This window comes from Bacillus rossius (genome assembly GCF_032445375.1).
Source record: "Bacillus rossius redtenbacheri isolate Brsri chromosome 9 unlocalized genomic scaffold, Brsri_v3 Brsri_v3_scf9_2, whole genome shotgun sequence".
NCBI lineage: Eukaryota > Metazoa > Arthropoda > Insecta > Phasmatodea > Bacillidae > Bacillus > Bacillus rossius.
Window position 1 is genome coordinate 180,624 of NW_026962013.1, and position 25,658 is coordinate 206,281.

The following is a 25,658-nucleotide window of genomic DNA, read 5'->3' on the forward strand; positions in this document are numbered from 1 at the left end:
AAATTTAATCAAGAACTCTCTCAGTCCAATTTCTGTCTGTAAAATCAGATCACACATCAGCCTGCAAACTGGAGCTCGGACGACAGTGGCTCGCTCCTCTGCCCGTCTCTATCCACACACCTCAGTCCTCGACGACTCACCCACGCCGCGTCGCACCACCAGTACAGACTGTCGCTACTACCGAAGAGGCTGTCGAGATTCCCCGGTAGCCAGGCCTTCAGCCGTCCAACAGCCGCTCCGATGCCGCCGCGTGGGTGTCGCTGGTAGGTGAAGGCTCTCTCCACTCGTGCTCAGAGGCGGGGCTCTTTTATACCTGCAGAGGCCGGTAGGTGGAGGCTCTCTCCACTTCACTACCCTCCTCTCGTGCTCAGAGGCGGGGCCCTTTTATACCTGCGGAGGTCGGTAGGTGGAGGCTCTCTCCACTTCACTACCCTCCTCTCGTGCTCAGAGGCGGGGCCCTTTTATACCTGCGGAGGTCGGTAGGTGGAGGCTCTCTCCACTTCACTACCCTCCTCTCGTGCTCAGAGGCGGGGCCCTTTTATACCTGCAGAGGTCGGTAGGTGGAGGCTCTCTCCACTTCACTACCCTCCTCTCGTGCTCAGAGGCGGGGCCCTTTTATACCTGCGGAGGTCGGTAGGTGGAGGCTCTCTCCACTTCACTACCCTCCTCTCGTGCTCAGAGGCGGGGCCCTTTTATACCTGCAGAGGTCGGTAGGTGGAGGCTCTCTCCACTTCACTACCCTCCTCTCGTGCTCAGAGGCGGGGCCCTTTTATACCTGCAGAGGTCGGTAGGTGGAGGCTCTCTCCACTTCACTACCCTCCTCTCGTGCTCAGAGGCGGGGCCCTTTTATACCTGCAGAGGTCGGTAGGTGGAGGCTCTCTCCACTTCACTACCCTCCTCTCGTGCTCAGAGGCGGGGCCCTTTTATACCTGCGGAGGTCGGTAGGTGGAGGCTCTCTCCACTTCACTACCCTCCTCTCGTGCTCAGAGGCGGGGCCCTTTTATACCTGCGGAGGTCGGTAGGTGGAGGCTCTCTCCACTTCACTACCCTCCTCTCGTGCTCAGAGGCGGGGCCCTTTTATACCTGCAGAGGTCGGTAGGTGGAGGCTCTCTCCACTTCACTACCCTCCTCTCGTGCTCAGAGGCGGGGCCCTTTTATACCTGCGGAGGTCGGTAGGTGGAGGCTCTCTCCACTTCACTACCCTCCTCTCGTGCTCAGAGGCGGGGCCCTTTTATACCTGCAGAGGTCGGTAGGTGGAGGCTCTCTCCACTTCACTACCCTCCTCTCGTGCTCAGAGGCGGGGCCCTTTTATACCTGCAGAGGTCGGTAGGTGGAGGCTCTCTCCACTTCACTACCCTCCTCTCGTGCTCAGAGGCGGGGCCCTTTTATACCTGCGGAGGTCGGTAGGTGGAGGCTCTCTCCACTTCACTACCCTCCTCTCGTGCTCAGAGGCGGGGCCCTTTTATACCTGCAGAGGTCGGTAGGTGGAGGCTCTCTCCACTTCACTACCCTCCTCTCGTGCTCAGAGGCGGGGCCCTTTTATACCTGCAGAGGTCGGTAGGTGGAGGCTCTCTCCACTTCACTACCCTCCTCTCGTGCTCAGTGGCGGGGCTCTTTTATACCTGCAGAGGCCGGTAGGTGGAGGCTCTCTCCACTTCACTACCCTCCTCTCGTGCTCAGAGGCGGGGCCCTTTTATACCTGCAGAGGTCGGTAGGTGGAGGCTCTCTCCACTTCACTACCCTCCTCTCGTGCTCAGAGGCGGGGCCCTTTTATACCTGCAGAGGTCGGTAGGTGGAGGCTCTCTCCACTTCACTACCCTCCTCTCGTGCTCAGAGGCGGGGCCCTTTTATACCTGCAGAGGTCGGTAGGTGGAGGCTCTCTCCACTTCACTACCCTCCTCTCGTGCTCAGAGGCGGGGCCCTTTTATACCTGCAGAGGTCGGTAGGTGGAGGCTCTCTCCACTTCACTACCCTCCTCTCGTGCTCAGAGGCGGGGCTCTTTTATACCTGCAGAGGCCGGTAGGTGGAGGCTCTCTCCACTTCACTACCCTCCTCTCGTGCTCAGAGGCGGGGCCCTTTTATACCTGCGGAGGTCGGTAGGTGGAGGCTCTCTCCACTTCACTACCCTCCTCTCGTGCTCAGAGGCGGGGCCCTTTTATACCTGCAGAGGTCGGTAGGTGGAGGCTCTCTCCACTTCACTACCCTCCTCTCGTGCTCAGAGGCGGGGCCCTTTTATACCTGCAGAGGTCGGTAGGTGGAGGCTCTCTCCACTTCACTACCCTCCTCTCGTGCTCAGAGGCGGGGCCCTTTTATACCTGCAGAGGTCGGTAGGTGGAGGCTCTCTCCACTTCACTACCCTCCTCTCGTGCTCAGAGGCGGGGCCCTTTTATACCTGCAGAGGTCGGTAGGTGGAGGCTCTCTCCACTTCACTACCCTCCTCTCGTGCTCAGAGGCGGGGCCCTTTTATACCTGCGGAGGTCGGTAGGTGGAGGCTCTCTCCACTTCACTACCCTCCTCTCGTGCTCAGAGGCGGGGCCCTTTTATACCTGCAGAGGTCGGTAGGTGGAGGCTCTCTCCACTTCACTACCCTCCTCTCGTGCTCAGAGGCGGGGCCCTTTTATACCTGCGGAGGTCGGTAGGTGGAGGCTCTCTCCACTTCACTACCCTCCTCTCGTGCTCAGAGGCGGGGCCCTTTTATACCTGCAGAGGTCGGTAGGTGGAGGCTCTCTCCACTTCACTACCCTCCTCTCGTGCTCAGAGGCGGGGCCCTTTTATACCTGCAGAGGTCGGTAGGTGGAGGCTCTCTCCACTTCACTACCCTCCTCTCGTGCTCAGAGGCGGGGCCCTTTTATACCTGCAGAGGTCGGTAGGTGGAGGCTCTCTCCACTTCACTACCCTCCTCTCGTGCTCAGAGGCGGGGCCCTTTTATACCTGCGGAGGCCGGGCGTGGAAGCGCCCAGAAGCCGCGTTTGACATCCCAAGTGTCCCTGACCCGATGGCACACGCCTCGCTCATTCCCCGAGGCGACGACCCCAGAATTCTCCAGACCTCTCGGCGTCCAGGCGGGGAAGGCTGTGACTGAAAGGCCGCTATTGGCCAGCGACACACCCCTCCCTCAGTTGGGTGAGGGGGGGGGGGGGGGCGAAGTGTCCATGGCCTCCCGAACTCCGTGGCAGCCGGCGGCCAGTGTAAGAATGTGTATATATTTTCGTAGTAGAACTAAATCAACAGAAGTAATTATTAATATTAGTTTGCATATTGACCAATAACCGACGTTGCATGAAGTAGGTAACAACAAGGGATAAATGCTGAAAGGAAAGTGCACATTGTCAGATTCCAGGTATCTGTTATAATATTCAGCTCAGTTTATTTCATTGATCGGCCTATTATTATTTATTAAAGCAAAAAAAAATCCTATGTATGATGGCTAGCAAGAAAAATACTAGGTACTTATAATAATTATTTATTGTGGGAAAGGGGGATGGGGTGGTGTTTGAGGGCGGTGGCATAGGCGGAGCGATGACTTGATGAGGTGTACGGGGGAAACATACGGCGTCTTCCTCTCGCGAACACCCAGATATCCTGGTCAATGTCAGGTTCACGCTGTACTCTGGCACATAGTCATGTCGCCATGTGTTGCCTTGATAATTATTAGAATCATTCAAGGTACGATAACTTTCAGTCTAGGCTGTGTATCACTTGTGTTTGCTGTTTACGTAATTCTAATTAAATAATAAATTTAATTCTCAGTAAATAATCAAAATTCTCTTTGAATGGTACATTATATTCTCATCAAATCCGTCCTTAGATAGGCTTTTACTTTTTGATGTGTAAACATTTTAGCTATCTGAATACAGCATTTGGTAGAAGTAATTTCGAGAATGGAATGGAAGTCTTTTGGAACGGAAGTATGTAAACACGATGCTGCATCTGTGGAAGTCTCAGAAATCTCGAAACTATCGTGGACCCGCGTGATTCATCCGAATAAATTAACTTTCGCGAACATCGGGGAATGTGCTGTTGGTGTACCAAAATAAAACTTATAGAACAATTATCCTTTAATACATTATGTTTAATTTATACTCATAGAATTAAATAATTACAACTTAAAAAACACACATTACATTTTGACAATCGTTAGTTAACATTGAAATTTAAAGATAGCGCAGCGTTCGTCATACTGTAGAGGCACAAGTAACATTTAGCCTACATAGATATTCTACGCCATGAAAAACAAAAGACTTCCGGGATGAAATCTGTAATGGTTAATCTTAAATGTAGAGTCAGCTCAATAAGTTTAAAGTTGGTTTGTAAGAAGTATTTACAGATTTATCTATGTCATTTAGAAGAAAAAAAAACAATTATACTTGGTGTTTTAAAATGTTTTAGGTTAATTTTGTTTTAATTTACCTATCTATTGGACTGCAATTTTAGTTTGAAAAAAATATTTAAAATATAGTACCGCATTCGTAATGTTTTAGAGAACCGACAAAATGTTAAATATCTTTGATGCCATGTTTGTTTCTGGCCAATAAAGTATATGTATTTTTAAGTTACAATTCTAACTTATGACTATTCAGTTTACAAATTGTATTCTAGGATTTTTACTACCATAAAGTTTACTTTGGCACACCAATACACTTAATACATTCCCTGATGTTCGCGAAAGTTAATATACACAGATGCATGTTGCCACACGTGGGTCCGCCATCTTTATGACTTCGGCTTGTGACTTTAGCAGTTTCTGCATGCATGCACATTGGACTTTCAACCTGTTACATTTCAATTGTGTAATGCGCGCTTGATAATTTTCTTTTCTGGTGCATACTAAAATTTCACCCTAAACGCACCTAAAAAAAAAGTATAACCTCAAAAACGCAGGCGATGATAATTCTGGTCTTGGGGGATATGTCACAGGTTCAGTGTTGAGGCATTTACATTCGACGCGTTTGGTACTCCTTTTTTCGGCTCTCTCTGAGGAATCAGTAGTTAGTATAATATTGTTAAACAGAATTACAATTTGGTTTTAAAAAAGAGAGAAATATTTAAAAATTTTCTTAAAAGGAATGATATTCTTATATTTTTCACACTCGGCATTATTCTAAAGAATTCTACGTTAAATTTCATGTCAATGTTTCTTATTATAAGTTTATTTGCAACGTGACAACACATGCATTTGCTCGTTACCGAGGTCCTTGGCGAGTCTGCAAGACTCGCTCAATTTTTTTTTTTAATATTCTGTATTTTATTAAAAACAAGAAAACTGGTTAAGTTTTTTGTAAGATTGTGAAACTTTCGAGCATTTCACAAGGTTTTCAGCTCTTTGTGTAAATGTTGTTTGCATATTTTTGTAACTTCTATTTTAAGAACATTTTCTTCCATTGAGAAGTGCATTGTGCTACTGACTATTCAGAATTACACCATGGGTGTAATTTCCCTGAAATTATACTTAAAACGTATACGTGCGCTGTGAGAACGCTTTTTTCCCCCCTCAATTTATCAGACTAACTTTGTGAATGGACTGTATCATGTCTCCTCATGTAAACGAATCGAAATGTGACGTGTTTTTTACAGCCTATTTTCACGAAGATATTATCCCATTTGGCACTTTCACTAATTATTGTTTTCGCCCGTTTTAGCGCAAATGCGATGCCTCCTAGGGCGACATGACCTCTAGTGTCGGCTGGCCTACCGCCGCAGTCTGTTTGGAGATCCTGCGGTCTGCTGTGGGAACAGAGACACGACACACCGCAGCGTGTTTCTTGTTCCCACCGCATTCTCTGCGGTTTTCATAAGCAACGCATGAGTGTATTTCTGTACTCGCCTTTGAACATGGAGTTAGGAATTATCAGGAGACGTAGTTGAAGTCACTTTCTTTTAACTTCACCACCGCCATATCGCAACATCGAAATAGATAATTTTTTTTTTTTATTTTTTTTGGCTGATTTATTTTAAAAAAATAGAATTGACGAATTTTTGTAGCAATAGGTAGTTTTTCTTAGAAATCTACAAAAAATAACAAAATCTCCATTGCCTCCCTCCCTCCTCTTACTACTCTCTAGACGGCCCTGCCCAAAGGCGAGCAGTCTTCTCGCGAGAAGCACACAGGAATATGAAAGGTGTTTGAAAGTAGCCTACTCCACTACTACTGACAAGAACATCCTAGGAAGGTCATTCTCCAATTACAACCTGAAGTGGTGTCAGATAATCCAAGAACAGTACAAAGTGTCAGCCTGTGTGGCCAGAAACAAGAGTATCACTTATCGAAACCATTCGTTTCGTTTTGTACTCTCTTGAACAGCGCCTGTCTTGAAATGGGCCTTGTATGTGTTGGCTAGAAGTAGTTGTAGCTGCTTCGGTGTGGACAAACTGTCAGCCTTGGTAGGAAAACAACAGATATTTTACTGTAAGATAAAATATGCATACTTAACATTCTCGTTATAAAAAACCCTAAAATTCAAAGTTTTACACTATCTTAACCAGGAATCATATCAGAAATGTTTTAAATTTATTAGGTTCATTGAATAACTATCCCATCGCTTTTAGTTATGACGTGACATAAATATAATAATAGTTGTACTATTATCAAGTTCTATTTTTATACCTATTCGAATTTATGGACGTAATTTACCATTAAACGTAATCAATTTAATAAAAAAAGTATATACTTAGGCCTTCCTAGTATGAAATAATCAAGCCAATCGACTGAGCTATGTAATAATATATTTGCTTAAAGAATAATTTGTATTGTTCAGTAATTTTTTATTTAGAAAAGTAAAAAAAAAAAGTATTTTTCCAGTAACGATTTGAAACACGTACAAAATTCCCCGTTGGGCTTTTCAACCGCGTTTTCTACCACTGAGCTATCGAGACCATCGAGTCTATCGAGAATATCTGAATTTGGGAAGGAAACTATGCATTATCAACTGTGTACTGCCAGTTTTCTTAAGTATTTATAACTTGAGACTACTTTTTACTATGATATTATATATTTTTTATGATATTTTTAATTCACCAAATATATTCCAAAGTAGTTTCACTATCATAAAGTTTGATTTGGAACACTAATACGTTTGGTATGGACCCTAATGTTTACGAAAGTGACTATATACGGGTTTACGTTGCTACACATGGGTCCGCCATCTTTGTGTCATATTTCTGTTCCGACTTTCGTGAAATTTTCATGAAATTACTCCAACCAAATACCGTGTACCGATAGCTAAGATATTTACACATTAAAAATATACATTTTTGTTTTATGTACATTAAATTTAAAAATAAGCTTAAATATAAGTTACATTTGAAATTTTATTTTGAAGTTCAGATGTTATGCAAATATTACTTATTCGTCAAAAATGTCCCTTTGCTGAACGTAAATATTTTGTAAACAAATGAGTCATATATCATGATCTAGATAACAAAATGACTATTTTGAAAGTTCTAAATGTTATAAATGGACTCACTAACTCCAACAATGTACTGAAACTTTCGTAGTCCATTCGCAGAAAATTCCGGTAATCATCAGAATCAAGTTCATTTAGTAACAAAATATGACTAAATTTGTTTCGATTCACTAACCATTTCTTTGCCCACGTTTTCCTTTTCTTCCTCGGAATAGTCAATGTCACTGCAAGACTGCAAGCACAATCCCAACCTTTTGGTGCTTCGATAAAACAGGTGCCATGGTACGTGTGTTCTCATTCAGAGACCAGTCAACTGACCACATCAGGCGCACGTTAGATCATCTGGATGCAATACCTGATCTGGTCACGTCGACTGTCGGGTCGACACCGTCCGATCCTCTGTAGGGCCCTTTAGTATTTACATTTGGATGTAAGTTGAGTGTACAGCCTCGCCGAGAAAAGCGAAACTGGCGCGTGAGATCACGTGGCATGGGCAGGAGGCTCGTGGTTGGTCGAGCACCTGCCGACGCGACGCCGCCCATTGGCCGACTGCGTGTTGTGGATCGGCCGCTGGTCAGTACAGTGTCCACAATTAGTACTTTCGTACTAGATCTAGTACTTTTATAACTTTTTTAGTGGTTTAGTACAGATCTAGTACATTTTTATTTAATATAATAATATTATTGTAACTCCAAATTGTTTTATTATTAAGAGTAGTTATTTTTAAAAAAAACTATGGAATGTATGTGTGTGTGGTGTGATATTTAAGTTCGAGCATTGCAATGTCATAATAACTTCTTAGATTGTTAAAAACCATAACAAATTATAATTTAGTACTTTTTTCTCGCCTAAGTTGGTAGGAAACATTTTTTCCTTGTGGACACCCTGGTCGTCAGTGCCGCAGTCAGCCATAGCTCGCGAGGGAGGTCGCTCAGGTCGTGTGGCTTCGCTGTGCCGTGTGCACGTAATGGAGCCGCGTTGTTTGTAGCGTGTGTTGTCTCTTCGTGTGTGAACAGGCCCGTGTGTAGCGAGAGACATGAAGAGCCGACCCGCATTGCTGGTCGCGTGCTGCGCGGTGGTGATGTTTGATCCAGGTGTGTCCGCTCCCGTCCATACCTTTGTTTACATACCTGCGTACCACACCTACGTGCCAACGTTGCGCCCTCGAAATGCTATTAAATAACGGCATCGTTTTTAAGTTTCAAATTAGTTTTAACAGTCGGCAAGCTAGTAACAGACAAAGTAACACAAATGATTTCGTTAATATTCCGTAATTGGTGTCACGTTTTTTGAGGTACTTTTATGACAACACTGCAGTGGCGGATCCAGGATTTTGGTTTGGGAGGGGCTTGACCCAGCTGAGGCTAGGCTTTATCAAGGCAAACACTAAAACAATAGAGGACCCAGATGCTTTTGGAGGGGGCTTGAGCCCCTTAGCCCCCCCCCCCCCCCCCCCCCTCTGGATCCGCTACTGCAACACTGCCGTTTGTTCTTTTTTAAAATAGAAAAATTGACGGGATTAAAATTTTTGACATGAACCGAGGAGAAATATATTTACTGAAGTGCAGGGCTGAAACAGATGATAATATAGTCTCATTTCCTTCTGAGGTCACTCGTACAATTAGGGTGAGCCTCAGTGTTGCCAAATTCTCAGCGTAAAAAGTCACTAAAATGCCCCAATATACCTCATACAGATATATTAGAATTTAACTACTCATATTGCTCAGTAGAAGATGTGCCGGTTTTTTTTTTTATGTTACAATACATTTTCTTTGCATGCTGATTCTTGTAAAAAAAAGCCACATAAAGTAGACATCCCGGGGTTGAAATTCATTTCAAATGACCCCAAATGTGCGTCAATCGGGCCAGATTACAATTAAATGTGAAAATAAAGGTTATTCTTTTCTCCCTCCCTAACTTACAAACCTATACTATCTTCCTGAAAGCCATGCAGGTAACAGATGTGGATAATATAATTGAAATGAAATTGGCACATCAGTAAAACCCACACCAGTGAAATGAAAATCCACATGTAGTTTCCTGTGGCAGGACCTAAATGATTGGATTTTAAAAAAGAACATTAAGACAGAAAATATTAGTTTTTCTGTCTCAGAAACCACTTTCTCTAACTCTATAATTTTTATGTAGAGGCTTATTTCCATTTGCTTTTCTTAAATTAACCTAACATACTTAAACTATCATAACCTAACAGAGATTGTGCTTTCAAATACAATATTATCATTGAAAGACATGGTTGTGCGTCTTAAATTGTAATCTTCTTATGTCAAAGTAATTTTTGTTTCATTTTATGTAATTCTGTAACCAGGTAAAGTTGACTTTTTTTTTTATGTAGTTGTCATAATTACGATTACGACTACGATTCCCAACATCACACTCAAAATTCAAATCAACATCTATCAGACAACTGGGAAGAGATGTCTTGCAACACTTAAAAAAACAAATATAACCAAATTCTAGTTAATTTTAGTACCAACAAATCCAACATTACACAACACGTTTTGTCAGGACTCGGTTAGCCAACCTGTAACTAAATATGAGTCCTAAAACACCACTCGTTCTTTAATGGAGGTTAGCTTAACTGGAAGTTTGGTAATCTCACAGATTTAACAGAAGGTGATAAAAACTGGACCTCAGAGGAATCCCCGTTATCAGAGTATTACAAGGCGCTTATCCAGTCTAGATAACATCTCTGGGACCTCAGAAACCCCAGATAGCCTTTGGGGCCAGATCACAGGCGCTCTGGTTTAAATTGAACCAGTAGAAGCAACTTCAAAATATTGGTTTCTTAGTTGTGTGCAATTGGACCGTAGGCAATTCGACACGCCCCTCATGACATTGAGCTGATAGAAAACATTTAGCACCGGAGCTGCCGCATTCGTAACCGACTTTGACAGTGCGTGAAATGTGTGACACGTGCTTGTCAGACACTTAACCCAATCACTGCACTAACTAGGGACACTCGCCGCTCCAAGCTCGCTGTGGGTAGTTCTCCTTGAGGAAGACATGAAGAGAGAGTACTGTCAGTCTGGCGATGTGAACACGTCGGGTCTGGCTAGAGTGGGTGCCATTGACTTTGTGCGGAAGGAGGGGGGGGGGGGGGGGGGTATTTGTCCCGTCTCCACCCATTACCACAATTTCCCCCCCCCCCCCCCCCCCCCCACCCCAATTCTCCTCTGGGTTTCACTGCACAGCGATGTCGACGACCAACATTTTCAAACTTCAGAAAACTAACTTCCTTGGAGTTCTTTTGTATAGGTCTTCCCAGGAATTTCAGGCAACAGATTTGCAATATTTTATTTATCTGTCTATCTTTTGATTAAATATTAATAATTGCAGCATATGATAATTTTGATAATTCTGCCACGGATGAACTACGAGCTACCATGTGTAATCGGGGGGTGGGGGGTAAGAGCAGAAGCAGCTAGCTTCCTCACATTTTCGAAGTGGAAAATTTGTTCGCTTTCTTCTGTTATTGTGTTTCTAAACATCGCTAATAAGCTTTATGTGTAAATACAGTTTTTTTTGGAAATAAATGATGTTCTTCCTTTGTTATAGTTAATTATTGTTGGGCATGGTAGTAACGTGAGACATGTTTACGCCCGCCAAGAGGCATGATGACACAGCCAGCAGCATGGCAAACACTATCTCGCGAGGCCTTGCGGTCAGCTAGTGTACAGTTATCACATACCTACTTTCTAAGAACATTTTGTAAGCAGTATTCTGTCCGCTCTAGTCGAGAGGCCGAGTGCTAAGCGAGCAGTGTCCTCATATTCCCAAATTTTTTATTTCGTGAACACAACAAACATTATGTAAATTCCAAGTAAACATGTGGTGAAACACATATAAATAAGTCAAAATTAGCTAAGTTTGAAAGCAACAAAATAAACATTGGAAACCACCTTAACTTATATTAAAATTAACGAGACAAATACAACATTGCTGACAAGAGGCAAACAGCTCTGGACGATACGACGAAGACAGCAGGGTTCTTACGTCGAAACATTTGCAGAATAATGAATCCAAAAAACTATTAAATTAAGAATATGTTACCTTGTAATTTTGCTGCTGTCAAGATATACGAAGAAAAAAAAGTTAAATGATAGTAGCAAAATGATGAGTGTTAAATGTCTTTATTTACTTGGATGGTGGTATGGCATAAATTATTTTTCGTGCTGAAACAAATAAATATGATGATTTATTTCCCCCATACCAAACTAAAACTAAGTGTATTTGTACGAGGGGCCCGGTTAGGGAGGGACAGAGGTGCTTCCAGTGTCGCGGCCTTGTCAGTCCTCCACACAGCCAAGCGTCACCGAGAACATGGTCGCGCCACTTCCTTGTAGCTGCTCTTCCATGGTCGCTTCACTGTTCACCATCTTTCTGAATATAAAGGATTTTGAGTGCAAATTTATTCAGATTAAAACATATTAACAGTAAGAACTTTCTTTTAAAGACAGCCTATAACATTACCTAATTTTCAGAGGCTCTGACCTAACTAGATGCCAACTTTCAATCGAAAGTAGCGCTAAGGCAATTTGTTCCGTGGGGATCTAGGTTGGGGATTTAGAATGAACTTAAACTCTTACCCTTGCCAAATCATAACAATGAAATGGGAATGATAAAGCCACCCCCTCCCTTCCCTGGGGAATCCTACAGATTTTCGTCCCTGGCTATACTTTATTTGTATTCACACATCAGTCTTTAGAATCTTTAGTTTTTTTATGTGTAAACATCTTAGCTCTCGGTATATGGCATTTGGTAGCAGCAATTTAGTGAAAATGGAAACTCTATCATAATGTAGAACCATCACAACTTAGAACTGTCGTAATTTAGAAACACGTCGCTAAAACACACAACTTACAAACATAACTTAGAAATGTTATAACTTAGAAAATTCTGCCACATGTTTCTAATTTATGACAGCAACCAATCAGGAAAAAAGATGTGCAAAATACCTATTTTACGATGGGTTGAGAAAAAATTAAGACAAACATTAATTGCTACATTGTAACTATCAAAAAGTGGGAAGAGGAAATAAAAAAAATAATTCAATAGAACAGTCTATTTAAGTTATTGTATGAAGTGTTGTGAAGTGCAATGCCGAAACAACAGAATGTCATACTTGTATGTTTCAGTGCTGTCACTGGGTTTATGAGCTCTGGGGACATAGCAAGTGTTGACGATTGTAGTGTTGCCTGTCCTGTAGTCGGCGCCATCGACTGCTACCAGTGCTCGAGCACGGACCAGGACAACCCGTTCCAGTGCAACGAGTTCCTCACAAGCGACATCAGCATCCAGGCAGAGCCATGCAGCGCCGTGTACGGCGCCCGCTATTGCGTCAAGCATACCGGCCGTTTCGAAGGTTGGCGCCCCCTGCTCGCTTGCTTTTTGGTGGAGGGTTGCTGCGGGCTGTTGTCAAACTCACTGCACTCAGTTGTGGATTATTTTCATTACATTTGTCTGTCGACAGGGTGTTCAGGATGGATAAAAATTTTCACCTTAAATTTACGAAGAACGCTGGTTACAAAATACTGTGTTACTCATGTTTATAATCAGAACCCGGATAACTCCCTTCGTCTTGGCTGCTATTGGCGGTAACCTTAAAATTGCAGGCTGTAAAGTGTATTTTTTTCAGATTTAGTGACTAACATGAACAATTCAGTGTGTGTCTCCAGAAGTGTTCCAGTCGAGAGGCAAGCGTGACCGGAGCGGGCGTGTGCGCAGGTGGGCTGGGCACCAAGCGCTACTGCTCCTCGCGGGACCTGGGCAACTACTGCAACTACCACAACCAGCCGGGCGACCAGCTCGAGTACCGCTCCTGCGTCTTCACCTGCTCCTCGGACGGCTGCAACCCCGCGGGCGTGCGGGCCGTCAGCGGCGCGCTGCTGCTGGCTGCCGTGCTGGCCGCGCTGACCGTGCTGCTGTGAACCACTGGCCCCCCTCCCCCCTTCACAGCAAACATCACGGCAGACTCTCGCCAAGTTTATATTTTTATATTGATTGTAACATGCGTGAATCCTGTGCTGAACGTGACCAGATTGTTTGATGAAATGTAAAATTTAAATGTGTTTGTAATACAACAACAACAACCTCATTTTTAGTATGGTCAATAAAATAAAATGACAAACTATTTAACAGGAAAATTGAATGAAGAGCTAAATTAGCTACAGCAAGTGCTATCACTGTCGTGCTTGGGTTTCCAGTTTCCACAGACCTGTACACATCAAAGTTGACATCCAAACGTGCTGTTGCACCATGTCAATCAGCTAATAAGTTTTTAAAGTATTTTTTAATGTGTTATTCTATAGTTTGGCTTTGTATTTTTAAATGTCAAAACTACAAGACTGTCTTTTTTTTTTAAATATAACTAGTACAACTGCTAGTCATGTTCCTTGCAAACAGGCAAGCACATGACTGCCTACTTTAATACTTCACATGAAGCAAGTTCTAGCTAGGTATTCACGTAACTGTAACATAACACTACCTGTAGTCTCTTAGTCTTACATGTAGTTAATGCAAGGTTTTTATTTTAATGTTTTAAGATGAATTTGTGTTTATTATGTTACAATTCTGCAGTATGATTAAGGGTTGCTGTCTAGGGCAGTCCATCAAATAAAATAAAGTAGATTTTGTATCCACACATTTTACTACACAGAACTTTAATTTAGCCAACGTAAGTTCTGCGATGTAAATATTTCCAAGAAATTAACCAACCAAACATAAACAATTTTTAATAATATAAATATTTATGGCTCCATATAGGTAACAGCTGTACTATAGGCTAAATCCTATGTGTTACCATAATTAACATATTGGCATTTTACATAGTAAATTGCGAATAACATATATGACACTATTCAGGTCCCACACTATTAACAAATTTCCCTGATTTTCCAGATTTTTCCTGTATGTGGGAATTCTGTATATTGACATAAATCTACCGTAACCTCAGGGATATTGCAGTATGTTATGCATGTTACATACATAAGCTCAGGGAAAGCTAAAAATACTTCAGAGCAATGTGCTGTGAAATTTTAACTTTATTTAGGGAACTGATTATGTATCATGCAATAGTGGTATTTAAACACATTTTTAGGAACATGCACAAAAATCAAAAATTTTTAAGGCTATAATAATGATCTGGCTTTAACAGATGTGTAAAATAAAGTCTTAAATAATTTTATAGAGAGAAAAAACATTATAAATTGCTATAGAAATTAAATTTGTTGTATTTTTGTCATGGAAAAAATAATCTGGGTGAACACTTGTGTGAATAGGACTTACAATCTGTGGGTTCCATTCTATTCTTAATAGGTGGCCTTCAATATTTAATAGGAAGAATTCTTTAAGTTTTTTAAAAATAGAATTTTCTTGTTGTACAGGACTTGAATATAAAATGTTGTGTTATCAAAGTGGTTCTTATTATTAAGCTGGTTAGTAGAAAATTAACAGGAACAGTCTGAACTAACAACTTAGACCATTACATTAATACTTATCTAAAATAGAACATAGATATATATGTTATATTAAACAAGCTCTGTACAAAACTGATATCCTTACGGAAACAAATTCAAACACTCCATTGACATTTATAAAATACTAAAACATCCTACAAAATGTCAAACCATTTTTATTTAAGGGTCAAAACAATGCATAGTGAGTGGAAGCTTTAACTTTATAATTTATACAGTTTGCAAATTGCCAGAAAAATTTGATGTATAGATGCAGACTCAGGCACAATCACACCACCACATTCAGACAGAAAACAGCAATCTGAGGAACGTAGCTACAAAACTTAAATGCTTGATTAAAAAACATTGGAGTAAAAATAGTCTCTCTAATGCCTTATTGGCAGAAATCTCACTTTGTATATTCAGCTTTAAATGTTATAGAAATTAGTTCTGCACATGAACTAATGTTGAGTCAATGTATTACATAGATGCCACAGCAATCATAAATCCAGAAACAAATGGTTTGGGAATTGTCATAATTATGATTAGAACCAAAGCTTTTGAATGTTTCATTATCAATAAATGTTAAACTGGGGTTGCACTGCATTAGTCTTACGGTAAAAACCAACTATAATCATGGTTGCTACAGGACTAGAAAACCGGGAAATGTCAGGGAAATCAGAATGGTCAGGGAATTCCGGGAAATTTCTACGAATTCTGGAAATTTTAAAGTTGCTTATAATTCAAACAAAGCTTTGTTTTGATGCACTCGTACCGCTACCGAACGACTCCGCTAAAAGGCTGCTGCTTAAGGCACACGGCAACTGCAACTGTTTTTTTACTTGGTCTACGATTGTCCGTTGCAATAGGCTGTTACAACCACCCACCATAACTTCTGGCCAATCCAGGCACTCGTTTGTTCACTAGCGAACCCGGCCTTCATTTGTTCGTGCTTTGATCCTTTTTAATTTGCCCTTGAGACTTTGTGTTTTGTTCCGTTCCATGCAGTGAACTACAGAACGGGCATGGTGTCGTTTATCTTTTGAAGGCTATTTTCACGTGGAATAAGATGAGTACAAAGCTTATTACGTGAATTTAAAGTCGTTGTTTCAGGTGAAGTTAGTTTTTGATGCGATCATAAGAAAATAAAGTGCATTTTGATAAATAAGCAATACCAATTCTCATTTTGAAAACTACCAAGCTGATACGAAAACACGTGGCTTTTGTGTGCTGTTATGTTTTTGCATTTTTTCTAACTATTTTTTTTAATTACTTTTTTTTTCAACCGTTATAATCCGCGAGTTCTGTTGTGTGACACTTACATTGTGTATAAAAAAATATGCATAACTGAAAATGTTTTTCCCCAGGATCGTTAGTTAACATTGTAAGAATGTAAGAGTACGCCCTATTGCATGTTGTAATGCTGCTATTGTAATTCTCTAAGTAGGCCCGTTATATTGCTATGTGTGAATTTGTAATAGTTTTTGTATTTGTGTAATAATATTTTTTTAAGAATTCATAAACAATAATTTTTTAACCTAACCTGAACATATTAATATGTACTTTTTTTTAGCTTAGAGATGTCAAAGAAAACTACTTTTAAGGAGAATTGGCTCAAGGAGTCACAGTTTCAGCATATCAAACCCTCTGCAAAAAACATAAATTCTGCGTACTGCACTTTTTGCTACAAAAGTATTCACAGCAATATGTACCGAAGAGCTCTCACCAGACATGTCGAAGAAAAAAAAAAAAAACAATCCTTCGCAATTCTGCCATCAAAATAACACAATAAAAAAACCTTATTTTACCTCATGTTGTAATTTTTATATTACATTTAATCATATGCACGTTAATATTTATGGTATGTACTTCATTAGAAAGTCAGGGAATTTTTCTCATAAATTTCTGGAAAACAGGGAAAAGTCAGGGAATTCTAAGATTCTATTTCTGTAGCAACCATGAAATATTATAATTACATAAGCTATACATATTAATTCTTGTTTTTGCATTACCATACTCACAAACATTTAAAAAAAACCTAACAGTGCAAGGAATGGAAATTCACGAAATAATCCACAATTTGAGGATCAAAAACAAAAATTATAAACTAATTTTTTTAAGAAAATACATTTGTTATAAAGTTTAATTCTTAATTACTAAATAGGTACTTCATAAAACTTTTCTTGGGACACTAAACTGGAACGGATTCACAATTGTAAATGTTGTCTCCGAACTTGTATCAGCAGTGCCTTCAGTCATGACGAGCGGCTTGCTTCGTGAGAGGTGCTAGTAGTCGACACTCAGCAGCTGGTACAGCTTGGGGCCTTTCTTCAGCAGGAAGCCCTGCAAGTTGAGTGCTGACAAGAAGCCAAAGAAGTCAGGCACCTGGATGTTGGCGACCTGTGCCACTTCCTTCAGCTCTTCCACGGAGAAGACAGAACGACTGAGCGTGTCGGCGCGCCGATGTAGGAACGTCACGAAGCGCTTGGCCTGGCCGTGCGAGCTGCTTCCAGAGCCGTGCTGAGACCGCCGGAAGTCGAGGCGGCCGAACTCGTCGCTAAGCGTGTCGACCAGGCTGTGCCGCATCACCTCCACCACGTCCAGCGCGTCCCTCTCCGTGACCTCCTCGCGTAGCTCCAGCTTGGCACGCGCCTCGGCCAGACGCACCAGGCTCTCCAGCTGACGCGTGGTCACGGGCGTGCCGTCCCCGCCCTGGCGCTGCCGACGCAGCTCCAGGTAGAAGCGCTGCAGGATGTCCGCGGCCTTCGGGGAGAGGTAGGGGCGTACGTACCTGCGGGCGTAGCCCACGTACTTCCGCAGCAGCCGGTGGGGCACGGGGTCTAGCTCATCCTCGGGGTGCAGCCTGAGCCGTTCCCTCAGCAGACCGTCCCTCGCCTCGGGCGAGCCGAGCTCCGAGCCGTTACTGCTCCCCGTGGCCTTCCTCGCGAGACCGGCATGCAGCGCCATCACGTGCTCCGACAGGAGGCCGTCGAGCCTCTCGTCGGGCCGGTCCAACAGGATGAACACCAGGTCGAAGCGCGAGAGCAGTGCGGACCCCAGCCGCAGGTTCTCCGACACCGTCTTGCCGCGCTGGTAGTGGCCGCCCGTGGGGTTGGCTGCGGCCAGCACGGACGTGCGTGCCGGCAGGGAGCACACCACTCCTGCCTTGGCAATGCTGATGCTCTGTTGTTCCATGGCCTCGAGCAGTGCCGAGTGCTGGCTGCTCATCTTGTCGAACTCGTCGATGCAACAGCAGCCCTGGTCGGCGAGAACCAATGCTCCTGCCTCCAGGGCGTAGTTCCCTCCCCCTTCTCTGCTCAGGGTCACCGTCAGCCCCGAAGCGGTGCTCGTGTTGCCACACACGTACACCCCGCGCGGGGCCACACCGGCACAGGCCTGCAGCATCTGCGACTTGCCTAGACCGGGATCCCCCACCACCAGCACGTGAATGTCCGCACGGCCGCCGTCCTCCCTTGCAGAGCCTCCGAACAGTGCCAGCAGCAGCCCGGCCTTCACCATCTCGTGACCGTATATGGTGGGGCAGAGGGAGTTGACGAGCAGCCAGAAGAGCCGGGTCTCTGCATGGATCTGCTGGATGGCATAGTAGTCTCTGATGTTGAACTCTATGCCTGCTCCAGACGAGTACCCTGCCACCGAGTGGTTCTTGCTGTTCACCACGGAGACTGCTTCAATGTACATCAGGAACATGCTGGGAGCTTTCTTATTGAAGGTGTCTTCGTTGTTGCGGACCTTCACGATGCCCGTGATCATGACGATGTCCCCTGGCACGCACGAGTCCAGGAGGTCCTCTAGGAGCTCGCACTCGATGGTGCGAGGGATGCGGCCGCCCTCGCGGTTGTCGTCTGCGACCAGCTCTTGGAGGCGAACTGACTGCCAGTTGACGGTCTGGGTGTACTCGGAGGAGTGGAGCGCCACGAACGTTCTGCTCTTGCAGTTTTCCCCGATGCAGACGGTGGGCTGGGTGTAGATGCCCTCTGGCTGTCGCACGCACTGCAGAGCAAGGCAGGATGTGCAGTGGAATGCCATCCATGTGCACAGAAGCTTTACGTTACCCACGCGTATGATCGTCCCTCGCACGGACACAAGCTTTCCGTAGTAGCTCGCCTTGAGATTCTTGAGCTGGGTAACCGGCTCGAAGTTCATGGGGCGTGCCCTCACCATGGGCAGATTGACCGGGGGGATGTTGATGACCTCATCATCCGTCCCCTGAAGCTGGGCTCTCACGTCTTCCTCCAAGGCCACGAGAACGTACTGGTGCATCGCCAGCCCCACACAGCCAAGCGAGCTCTCTGGGTTGTCCGTCAGATCTTCCATGAAGTTTGGCCACGACTCTGAGAAGTCAATGTCATTTGTGACCGTTTTGATGTTGATGGTGAACGCTTTGCGTACTTCTATGTCTGTGTGAGAGTACGACTTCCTGTTGGCCGCTATGAATTTTTCGACTGCATGAACTTTGTGAACTATGCTGGAGCCATCCCGGTAAGCTTCTTGTGGGAAGTACATCTTCCAGCCACGGTAGGGGCCAGGCTCCACTCTGAGCATGTCCAGAATGTGCAGCTGGGTGGCTGGAGCGGTACTGCCAACATTGCCGCTGCCACGACCCCTGCCCTGCCAGCCGCGCTTGCGGGGGTAGAAGCCTCTCCCCTGCTCACCTCTGCGTGGGAATTTGCCCCTGTTCATGGTCCCTGCCCCTGAAACCAAGTTCTTGCTGACAGCTGCCTTGTTCAACACTGTCCCTGTACTTCAAAAGTAAAGAAATATGATGTAAGATGTAAGAAATATGATTCCTCAAATAAATATTTCCTGCATGATAATTTTAAAAAAATCGCACAGTTTAACCCCAGACTAAAATTTTCCTTTCTTAAGTATACATTTCTAAGCACTTCGTGAAACTTATAAACAGGGATTTACTGTATGTTATGCTAATTCATAAACTGCTTTAGTTTTGGTAAAGTTATTATTGAATGGAACATAATTTTTATTTTGCTATCATGCTTGAATTCTCTTAGTAGTCTCTCCCTCCCCCCTTCCCTTTCGTTTCAATCATCCACCTCATTCCACTTCCTCCTTCTCAGCAACCAGCTTTTAAACTTACTCTCTTTATATCCTCAAAAGCAAACTACTTACTTCAGCTGAATTTTGTTTGGGTGGGAAGGGGGGATGACATATCCTCAAAATCTGACCCCCCCCCCCCCCCCTCCTCTATGACCACAGGCTACACTGTAAATTATTTATTGCTGAAAAACTGATCACTTATCATTTTCATATATAGTTTTTAAGCTTTATCAGCTGACCAACATTGATATTTTATATTTCAGTTTTTGTGTTCAGCAAAAGAGTTTTATTGCCTCCAGGATACACAAAACCCCATTACAAAAGGCTTTTTGCATCCAGTATATCTTTACAAATTTATACAATGATATCCTATGTTCATGTAACAAAAAAATACAAGGATACAAATAAATAAATTAGTACCGCTATCTCTTTAGCCGAACTGTATTTTTAAAAGCCAATACTACTTACCATTGAATTACACAAACGTTTAGTCTGAACAGTCTAGGTCTTTTATCTCCCCCCCCCCCCCCCCTCAAATGATCCATTTTTGCAGGAAATATTACTATATTATTAACTCTAGAATACCTACATCACTATAGATTTCCTGTGATCCACCTGGATAGGCTGTTAGGAATGGCCTGTGACTTATCTTTAAGGCTTAGTTACGCTATCACTGGTTCTAAATCTCGACAGTAGTGTGTTACAAATTGTGTGTTATTTGTAATAATTACATTCTGCAATAATCTTCCATGTAATTTGTTACACGTGAAAAATAGTAATTTTACAGGTAATCCGTTGCATATTTTCCGATAAGTATTTTAGTTACAGTAACGTGTTATAATATGTATTAATTTTAACATTAATGCTGTTTGCAAATAATTGTTTAGTTCTGGCAGTTTGTCTTTCCAACAGAATTGTAGCTGTGTGATAAAAATTTTGAGATACAGCTTTTGCTATGTCACAAAAAGTAGCTAGCTTTTCTAATAATGATGTAATACTGCTAATAAAAAAAACATTTATTGATTCCTCATAATATGGGCAAAATTGAATAAATCATAACTAACTGTAATTTATTATTTTCGAAGTGCAGTAATTTTACAGGAAGCTTGTTACTTTTTTACGAAAAGTAATTGTAATTGTTATAAGATAAATTCAAAGAAGTAATGGCCCAGACTTAACTGGTTTCATGAAATGTGTCGGAGACCCTAGACTGCTTTGTTAAAAAATAAAAAATAAAAATAAATAATGAAGTGGATTAAATAAGTAACTTATTTAATATTCATATTGCACAATGTAGCTATGAATTTAAAGAACATTGTAAAAACATAAATCTGCAAATGCTAGTTTATTTCTAATTGCAATTTTTTTTTCTGATTTGAAATCCACACCCTGCCTTCAGAACATGAGCTTGGGGGCCACACCTACACACCTATCCTGTTCCTTGTTCCACCATGTTGTTTCCAGGGAGTAGGGAGTACCAACGCTCCCGCAGGCTAGGAGGTGAAGTATTCGCCAAGCCGTGATACGACCACACTGAGGTGGTGCTGTGTGTTTTGATATTAGTGTTAAATATAGGTTGTATTTTTTTAGGGATGGAGGGGGGGGGGGGATATGACCAAACTTACCATTATTTGTGCTTTTTTTTATTTTGTTGTGTTTTTTTTTGTGATTAAACAATATCATTATTACTATTATTTCTTTAAGTTTTCGGTTAATTTTTATAACTGAACAGAACTAATGCTTTATTAATATGATAGCTCGTTGTTTTATAACATGCATGTATTTAACATTTATTGTATTCACTTTAATTTTACTTTCTTTGCTCCCCTACTTTTTTACTAACTTAATGTGTAATGTGACTGTTTACTAAATATTATCTACCACGATGCCACTAGCGCATCCTAGTACGCGCAAGGTAAACTAGCCCTGAAAGCTTCTGCCTTTTTTCTTCAGAGCTACTGCTGACATGCAGAATGGCGTAATATAAATGTTGGCTGAACACTCGGGGGTCATCGGAAATAAATACACAATGAAGGAAATGAATAGCAATTAAAAAAAGTGCAAAGTATTGTTTGTTGATTTGTCATATTATTAATTTGTTGCTTTTTATTTAATGCTACACAACGCCATTGTGCGTGCACGGAAATAAAAATTCGTGCAAAAGAAAAAAGCAATACTTCAAATCTGACCACGCTACTTCAAATGATGCCGTAATTGACTGGTGTCGTTGCTTCAAAACCACATAAATCGAACAGTGTTAATTAGAGGGGAGGGTGCACTTATTACTTAATTATATTTCATTTCTGGGGAGAGGGGCATGCCCCCCCCCCCCCCCCCCCCCCCAATATATATGTTCTTGCTTGATATGCAACATGGTTTTGAATTAATTTTAATTGGAATACTTTTATGTGTATATGCAGTAATATTTGGTAAAAATTAAATCAAACTTCAATAAAGATGCTTTAAATGTGATTGTGGTTTATTTATATCATTTTCCTGACACGTATTTTGGGGCACAATGTAAGGTGATGGTGTTTACCTTTTTACAACATGAAGTGTTTTTGAATTAGTGTTTTTTTTGCACTTTAATAATGCAATTTATGCAATAAACTGAAACATGAAAACTTAAAATGTGAGCTTTCCTTGAATTATTGTTGTTAACTCAGTGTCAGCATAATGAAGTTTCAAAATGACAATAATTCTACTATTGCATCATTCAGCAAGCTGAGCTGGGATGAAATATGTAAAGAAGTTGCTGAAAGAGTACCATATTGGTTAATGTGCCTCCAAAGAAACATTTGTTAGGTTACGGTTTGACACCCCGCTCTGTCTCAGCACTATGCTGTGTTCTGTGTGCTAAAACTACACCTATGTCTTGTATGTGAAAGAAGTTCATGAATGTTGAAAGCATTCCTCAGGTGGATTAGCTATTTATTATTGGGGTTTCACATACATAGTTAACATTTTAAACCCAGTATGTCACTCAATAATATTGTACTTAAATGTCAACTGATTTCATTTTCAGTAGGTATTCTTTCAAACAGTAGCTGTCCTTACTGTTATAATTCAAATGTGAACGCTATTCGCAGCACCTAACTTTATAATAACTACAACTTTAAACCAATTTGGGTATTGTATGGGAAACTGGAGATATATATGTAAAAAAGATAAAGTTTTGAAAACCAAACACCCACATGATTTTAAATTATTTTTAATGAAGCTGACCTAAACTATTGATTAGTTAAAACGTAAATAATATGCAAACTGCAGGAAATAATCACAATGCCATTTTTATGATAAGAAATAATGTTAAAAAGCAAAAAAAAAATTGTACTTTTTATTTGTTTTTATTTCCGTGGCACCTATCTCCCCCATATTTACCAAAGAGGAAATTTGCAACAGGATTTGATGCACTGCAATTAATTGCCTGAGTTTTTAACAAAATGATAATGAAAAAGAAAGCTGTAAATATTTTCTCAAATACTTACAGGTATAACTTGTGGTATCATCTTTCCCTAGTGACTTTCTGAGCAATATGCTCGCCAGTTTGAGCATAGGTCACACTGGGCTTAACTAATATTTTCCTGCAAATAAACTTATGGGCTGCAAGTGCCCTGTAAATGCAGAAAAAAACATAGGAACTGCAGTCTCCTTTAATTTGACATGCTTCATACTTGAACAAATGGTGTATAGACGAGTGATTGTGGGTTAAAAGATTCAGAGAGAGTGGAGAAGAACGGAAAGAGGAAGGCAAGTATTTCTAGGGAGGTATCGGAGGGAGTGGAATGGGATTGAGGGAAAGATACTGGATGTGAGAAGAGGAAAGGACTTGAGGAAGAGGCTTCAGAAATTGGGTGAGTTGGTGGGGGGGGGGGGGGGGGGGGGGGAAGACTCCTGCTATCGGGCCAAAGCCCAATCGCTAATGAATGAATCAATAAAAAAAAAGTCCATCACATCAGGTTCAAAATGAACAGAAACACAATCTCCTAGCGATTTTGATTTCCAGATTCCCTTCCAAACCACTCGTATCCATTCTCTATAGTTTCATCCAAAGAAAACCTGTAACATATTTTAGGTAAAATACATATTAATGAAATTACAAATACTTAAAATGTGCAGTTAGTTTCAGCATAAACCTTAGCAATTACATGGGTTTTAGTTATTTATAGACTATCTTTTAACATTAAAATTGGAAAAGCTAAACTAAACCACAAAACAATGCTGTTTTACATATTTCAAAAAGACCTGCATCCAAAATACCTTATTTACTACTCACTCAATGTTATCAATATCTTAGAGATCAAGCATGGCACATGCTTCACACTTTCACTATTAAAGGTGCATCATTCATACTCTTGTTTTTATTAGAAAAAAAAAGGTGATAAAACGTTGCAGGTGGACTGGTGTGCCCTTAGCACTTGTTCCACTTGCATACCAGAAAAAAATGCACAGATTTGAGTTTTAAAACTAAAAAAAAAAAATGTCCCAATAAATATTAAATTACAAGCATTAGTACCACCCATAAATACACTCTTCGGAATACACACACAAATATAATTATCAATGTGGAGTAAACTTTGTAAAATACGTCACATAACCTGTACCTACACCATAAAATGTAGTCACAAATAAATCCAGTAGTGAATTTACTATTCTTATACTTTAAATCATACTTTTAGTACATGCTAAATCAGTAAATAAACTAATTTGTAATCAAATATTTAACACAAAATAACTGCACTTACTGTCACAGTTTCTTAATACTTGCTTCTTTTTTTCTCTTCAGTTTTACCGTTAACTTCCGATTTTTTTTTATTTAGTTCAGATTTATATTTTAGCATTTAATTGGTTTTTACCACACTTACCACTTTCGAGTTTCCCGCTAAATAAATATAACTGTTGTATCAGGACAATACGTTTGTTTTACTCGCAGTCTCTTTTGCTCCTCAGGAGTTCAAAGCGTAAGGAATAAATGAACCCAGATCAAAAAAAGTTTATAACTCTCATAAACACGAACAGAACGTATTGAGTGGTTTTTTTTTTTTTTTGACGTGAAAACGTCTTTAAAATTGCTTCCCTAGTGGGAGGCAATTAAAAAAAATTATAACATAATCAAAGGATACAGTTTAGTGTTGTAGCTACATATCTATCATCTCCATCCAAAATTTAATTACACTCTTGATAGCTACAGGATAAATAATTCGTTATTATAAGTTAGGACAGTGAAGCATAGTGCGTGGTGGAGGGTGAAGTGCCGCCATTTTGAGGTCATTTTGCTGCGTTTCGAGATTCCAGTTTAGTGTATAACTTTTGACTCGGAGAAGCTACGACGTTCGTTTAGGTTTCAATCGTCAGCTCTCGTCAAAATGTATCGTGTGTATATATATAATGTATTTATATAAATAATGTGTATATGTTATATATAAAACATTAGTGTAAAATAGTTACAGTGAAAATATATGGTGTTAAAATAAAAAATATATATATATAATCATGTCGGCCTATACGCATCAAAAAGCTAAATCCAAATACAGAGATTGTATACAGTTGGAAAGGGCTTCCTAAATGCAATCGAATGATACAATAAAACACCATATAATCGAGTAAAGCAGTGCCGGGAACATAAAAGAATGAATGTGGCCGAGCGGATCAACGACGGTGCCAGTACATCTGCAGCTGGGGCGGTTGAAATTATGCAAGTGGATGA

The 25,658-nt window shown here is 41.5% G+C and overlaps 2 protein-coding genes across 3 annotated transcripts; one reads left to right on the forward strand and one right to left on the reverse strand.

Moving 5' to 3' along the window:
- Positions 1–8,293: 8,293 nt before the first annotated feature.
- LOC134542831 (U-scoloptoxin(05)-Sm1a) lies at positions 8,294–13,554 on the forward strand. The gene is made up of 3 exons (XM_063387394.1): positions 8,294–8,497; positions 12,631–12,786; positions 13,149–13,554. Exons 1-3 carry the CDS (start codon positions 8,440–8,442, stop codon positions 13,349–13,351), a joined length of 417 nt encoding a protein of 138 aa, XP_063243464.1. The 5' UTR covers positions 8,294–8,439; the 3' UTR covers positions 13,352–13,554.
- A 331-nt stretch (positions 13,555–13,885) lies between these two features.
- LOC134542830 (DNA helicase MCM8) lies at positions 13,886–24,921 on the reverse strand. Of its 2 annotated transcripts, none has more exons than XM_063387393.1 (2): positions 24,817–24,921; positions 13,886–19,587 (listed from the first exon to the last, which is right to left on the reverse strand). In XM_063387393.1, the coding sequence occupies exon 2, from the start codon at positions 19,574–19,576 to the stop codon at positions 17,162–17,164; it is 2,415 nt and encodes an 804-aa protein (XP_063243463.1). In that variant the 5' UTR covers positions 19,577–19,587; positions 24,817–24,921; the 3' UTR covers positions 13,886–17,161. The 2 variants fall into 2 exon arrangements, with proteins under 2 accessions (XP_063243463.1, XP_063243461.1); XM_063387391.1 differs by having other exon boundaries at positions 24,697–24,882.
- Between the last annotated feature and the right edge of the window lie 737 nt (positions 24,922–25,658).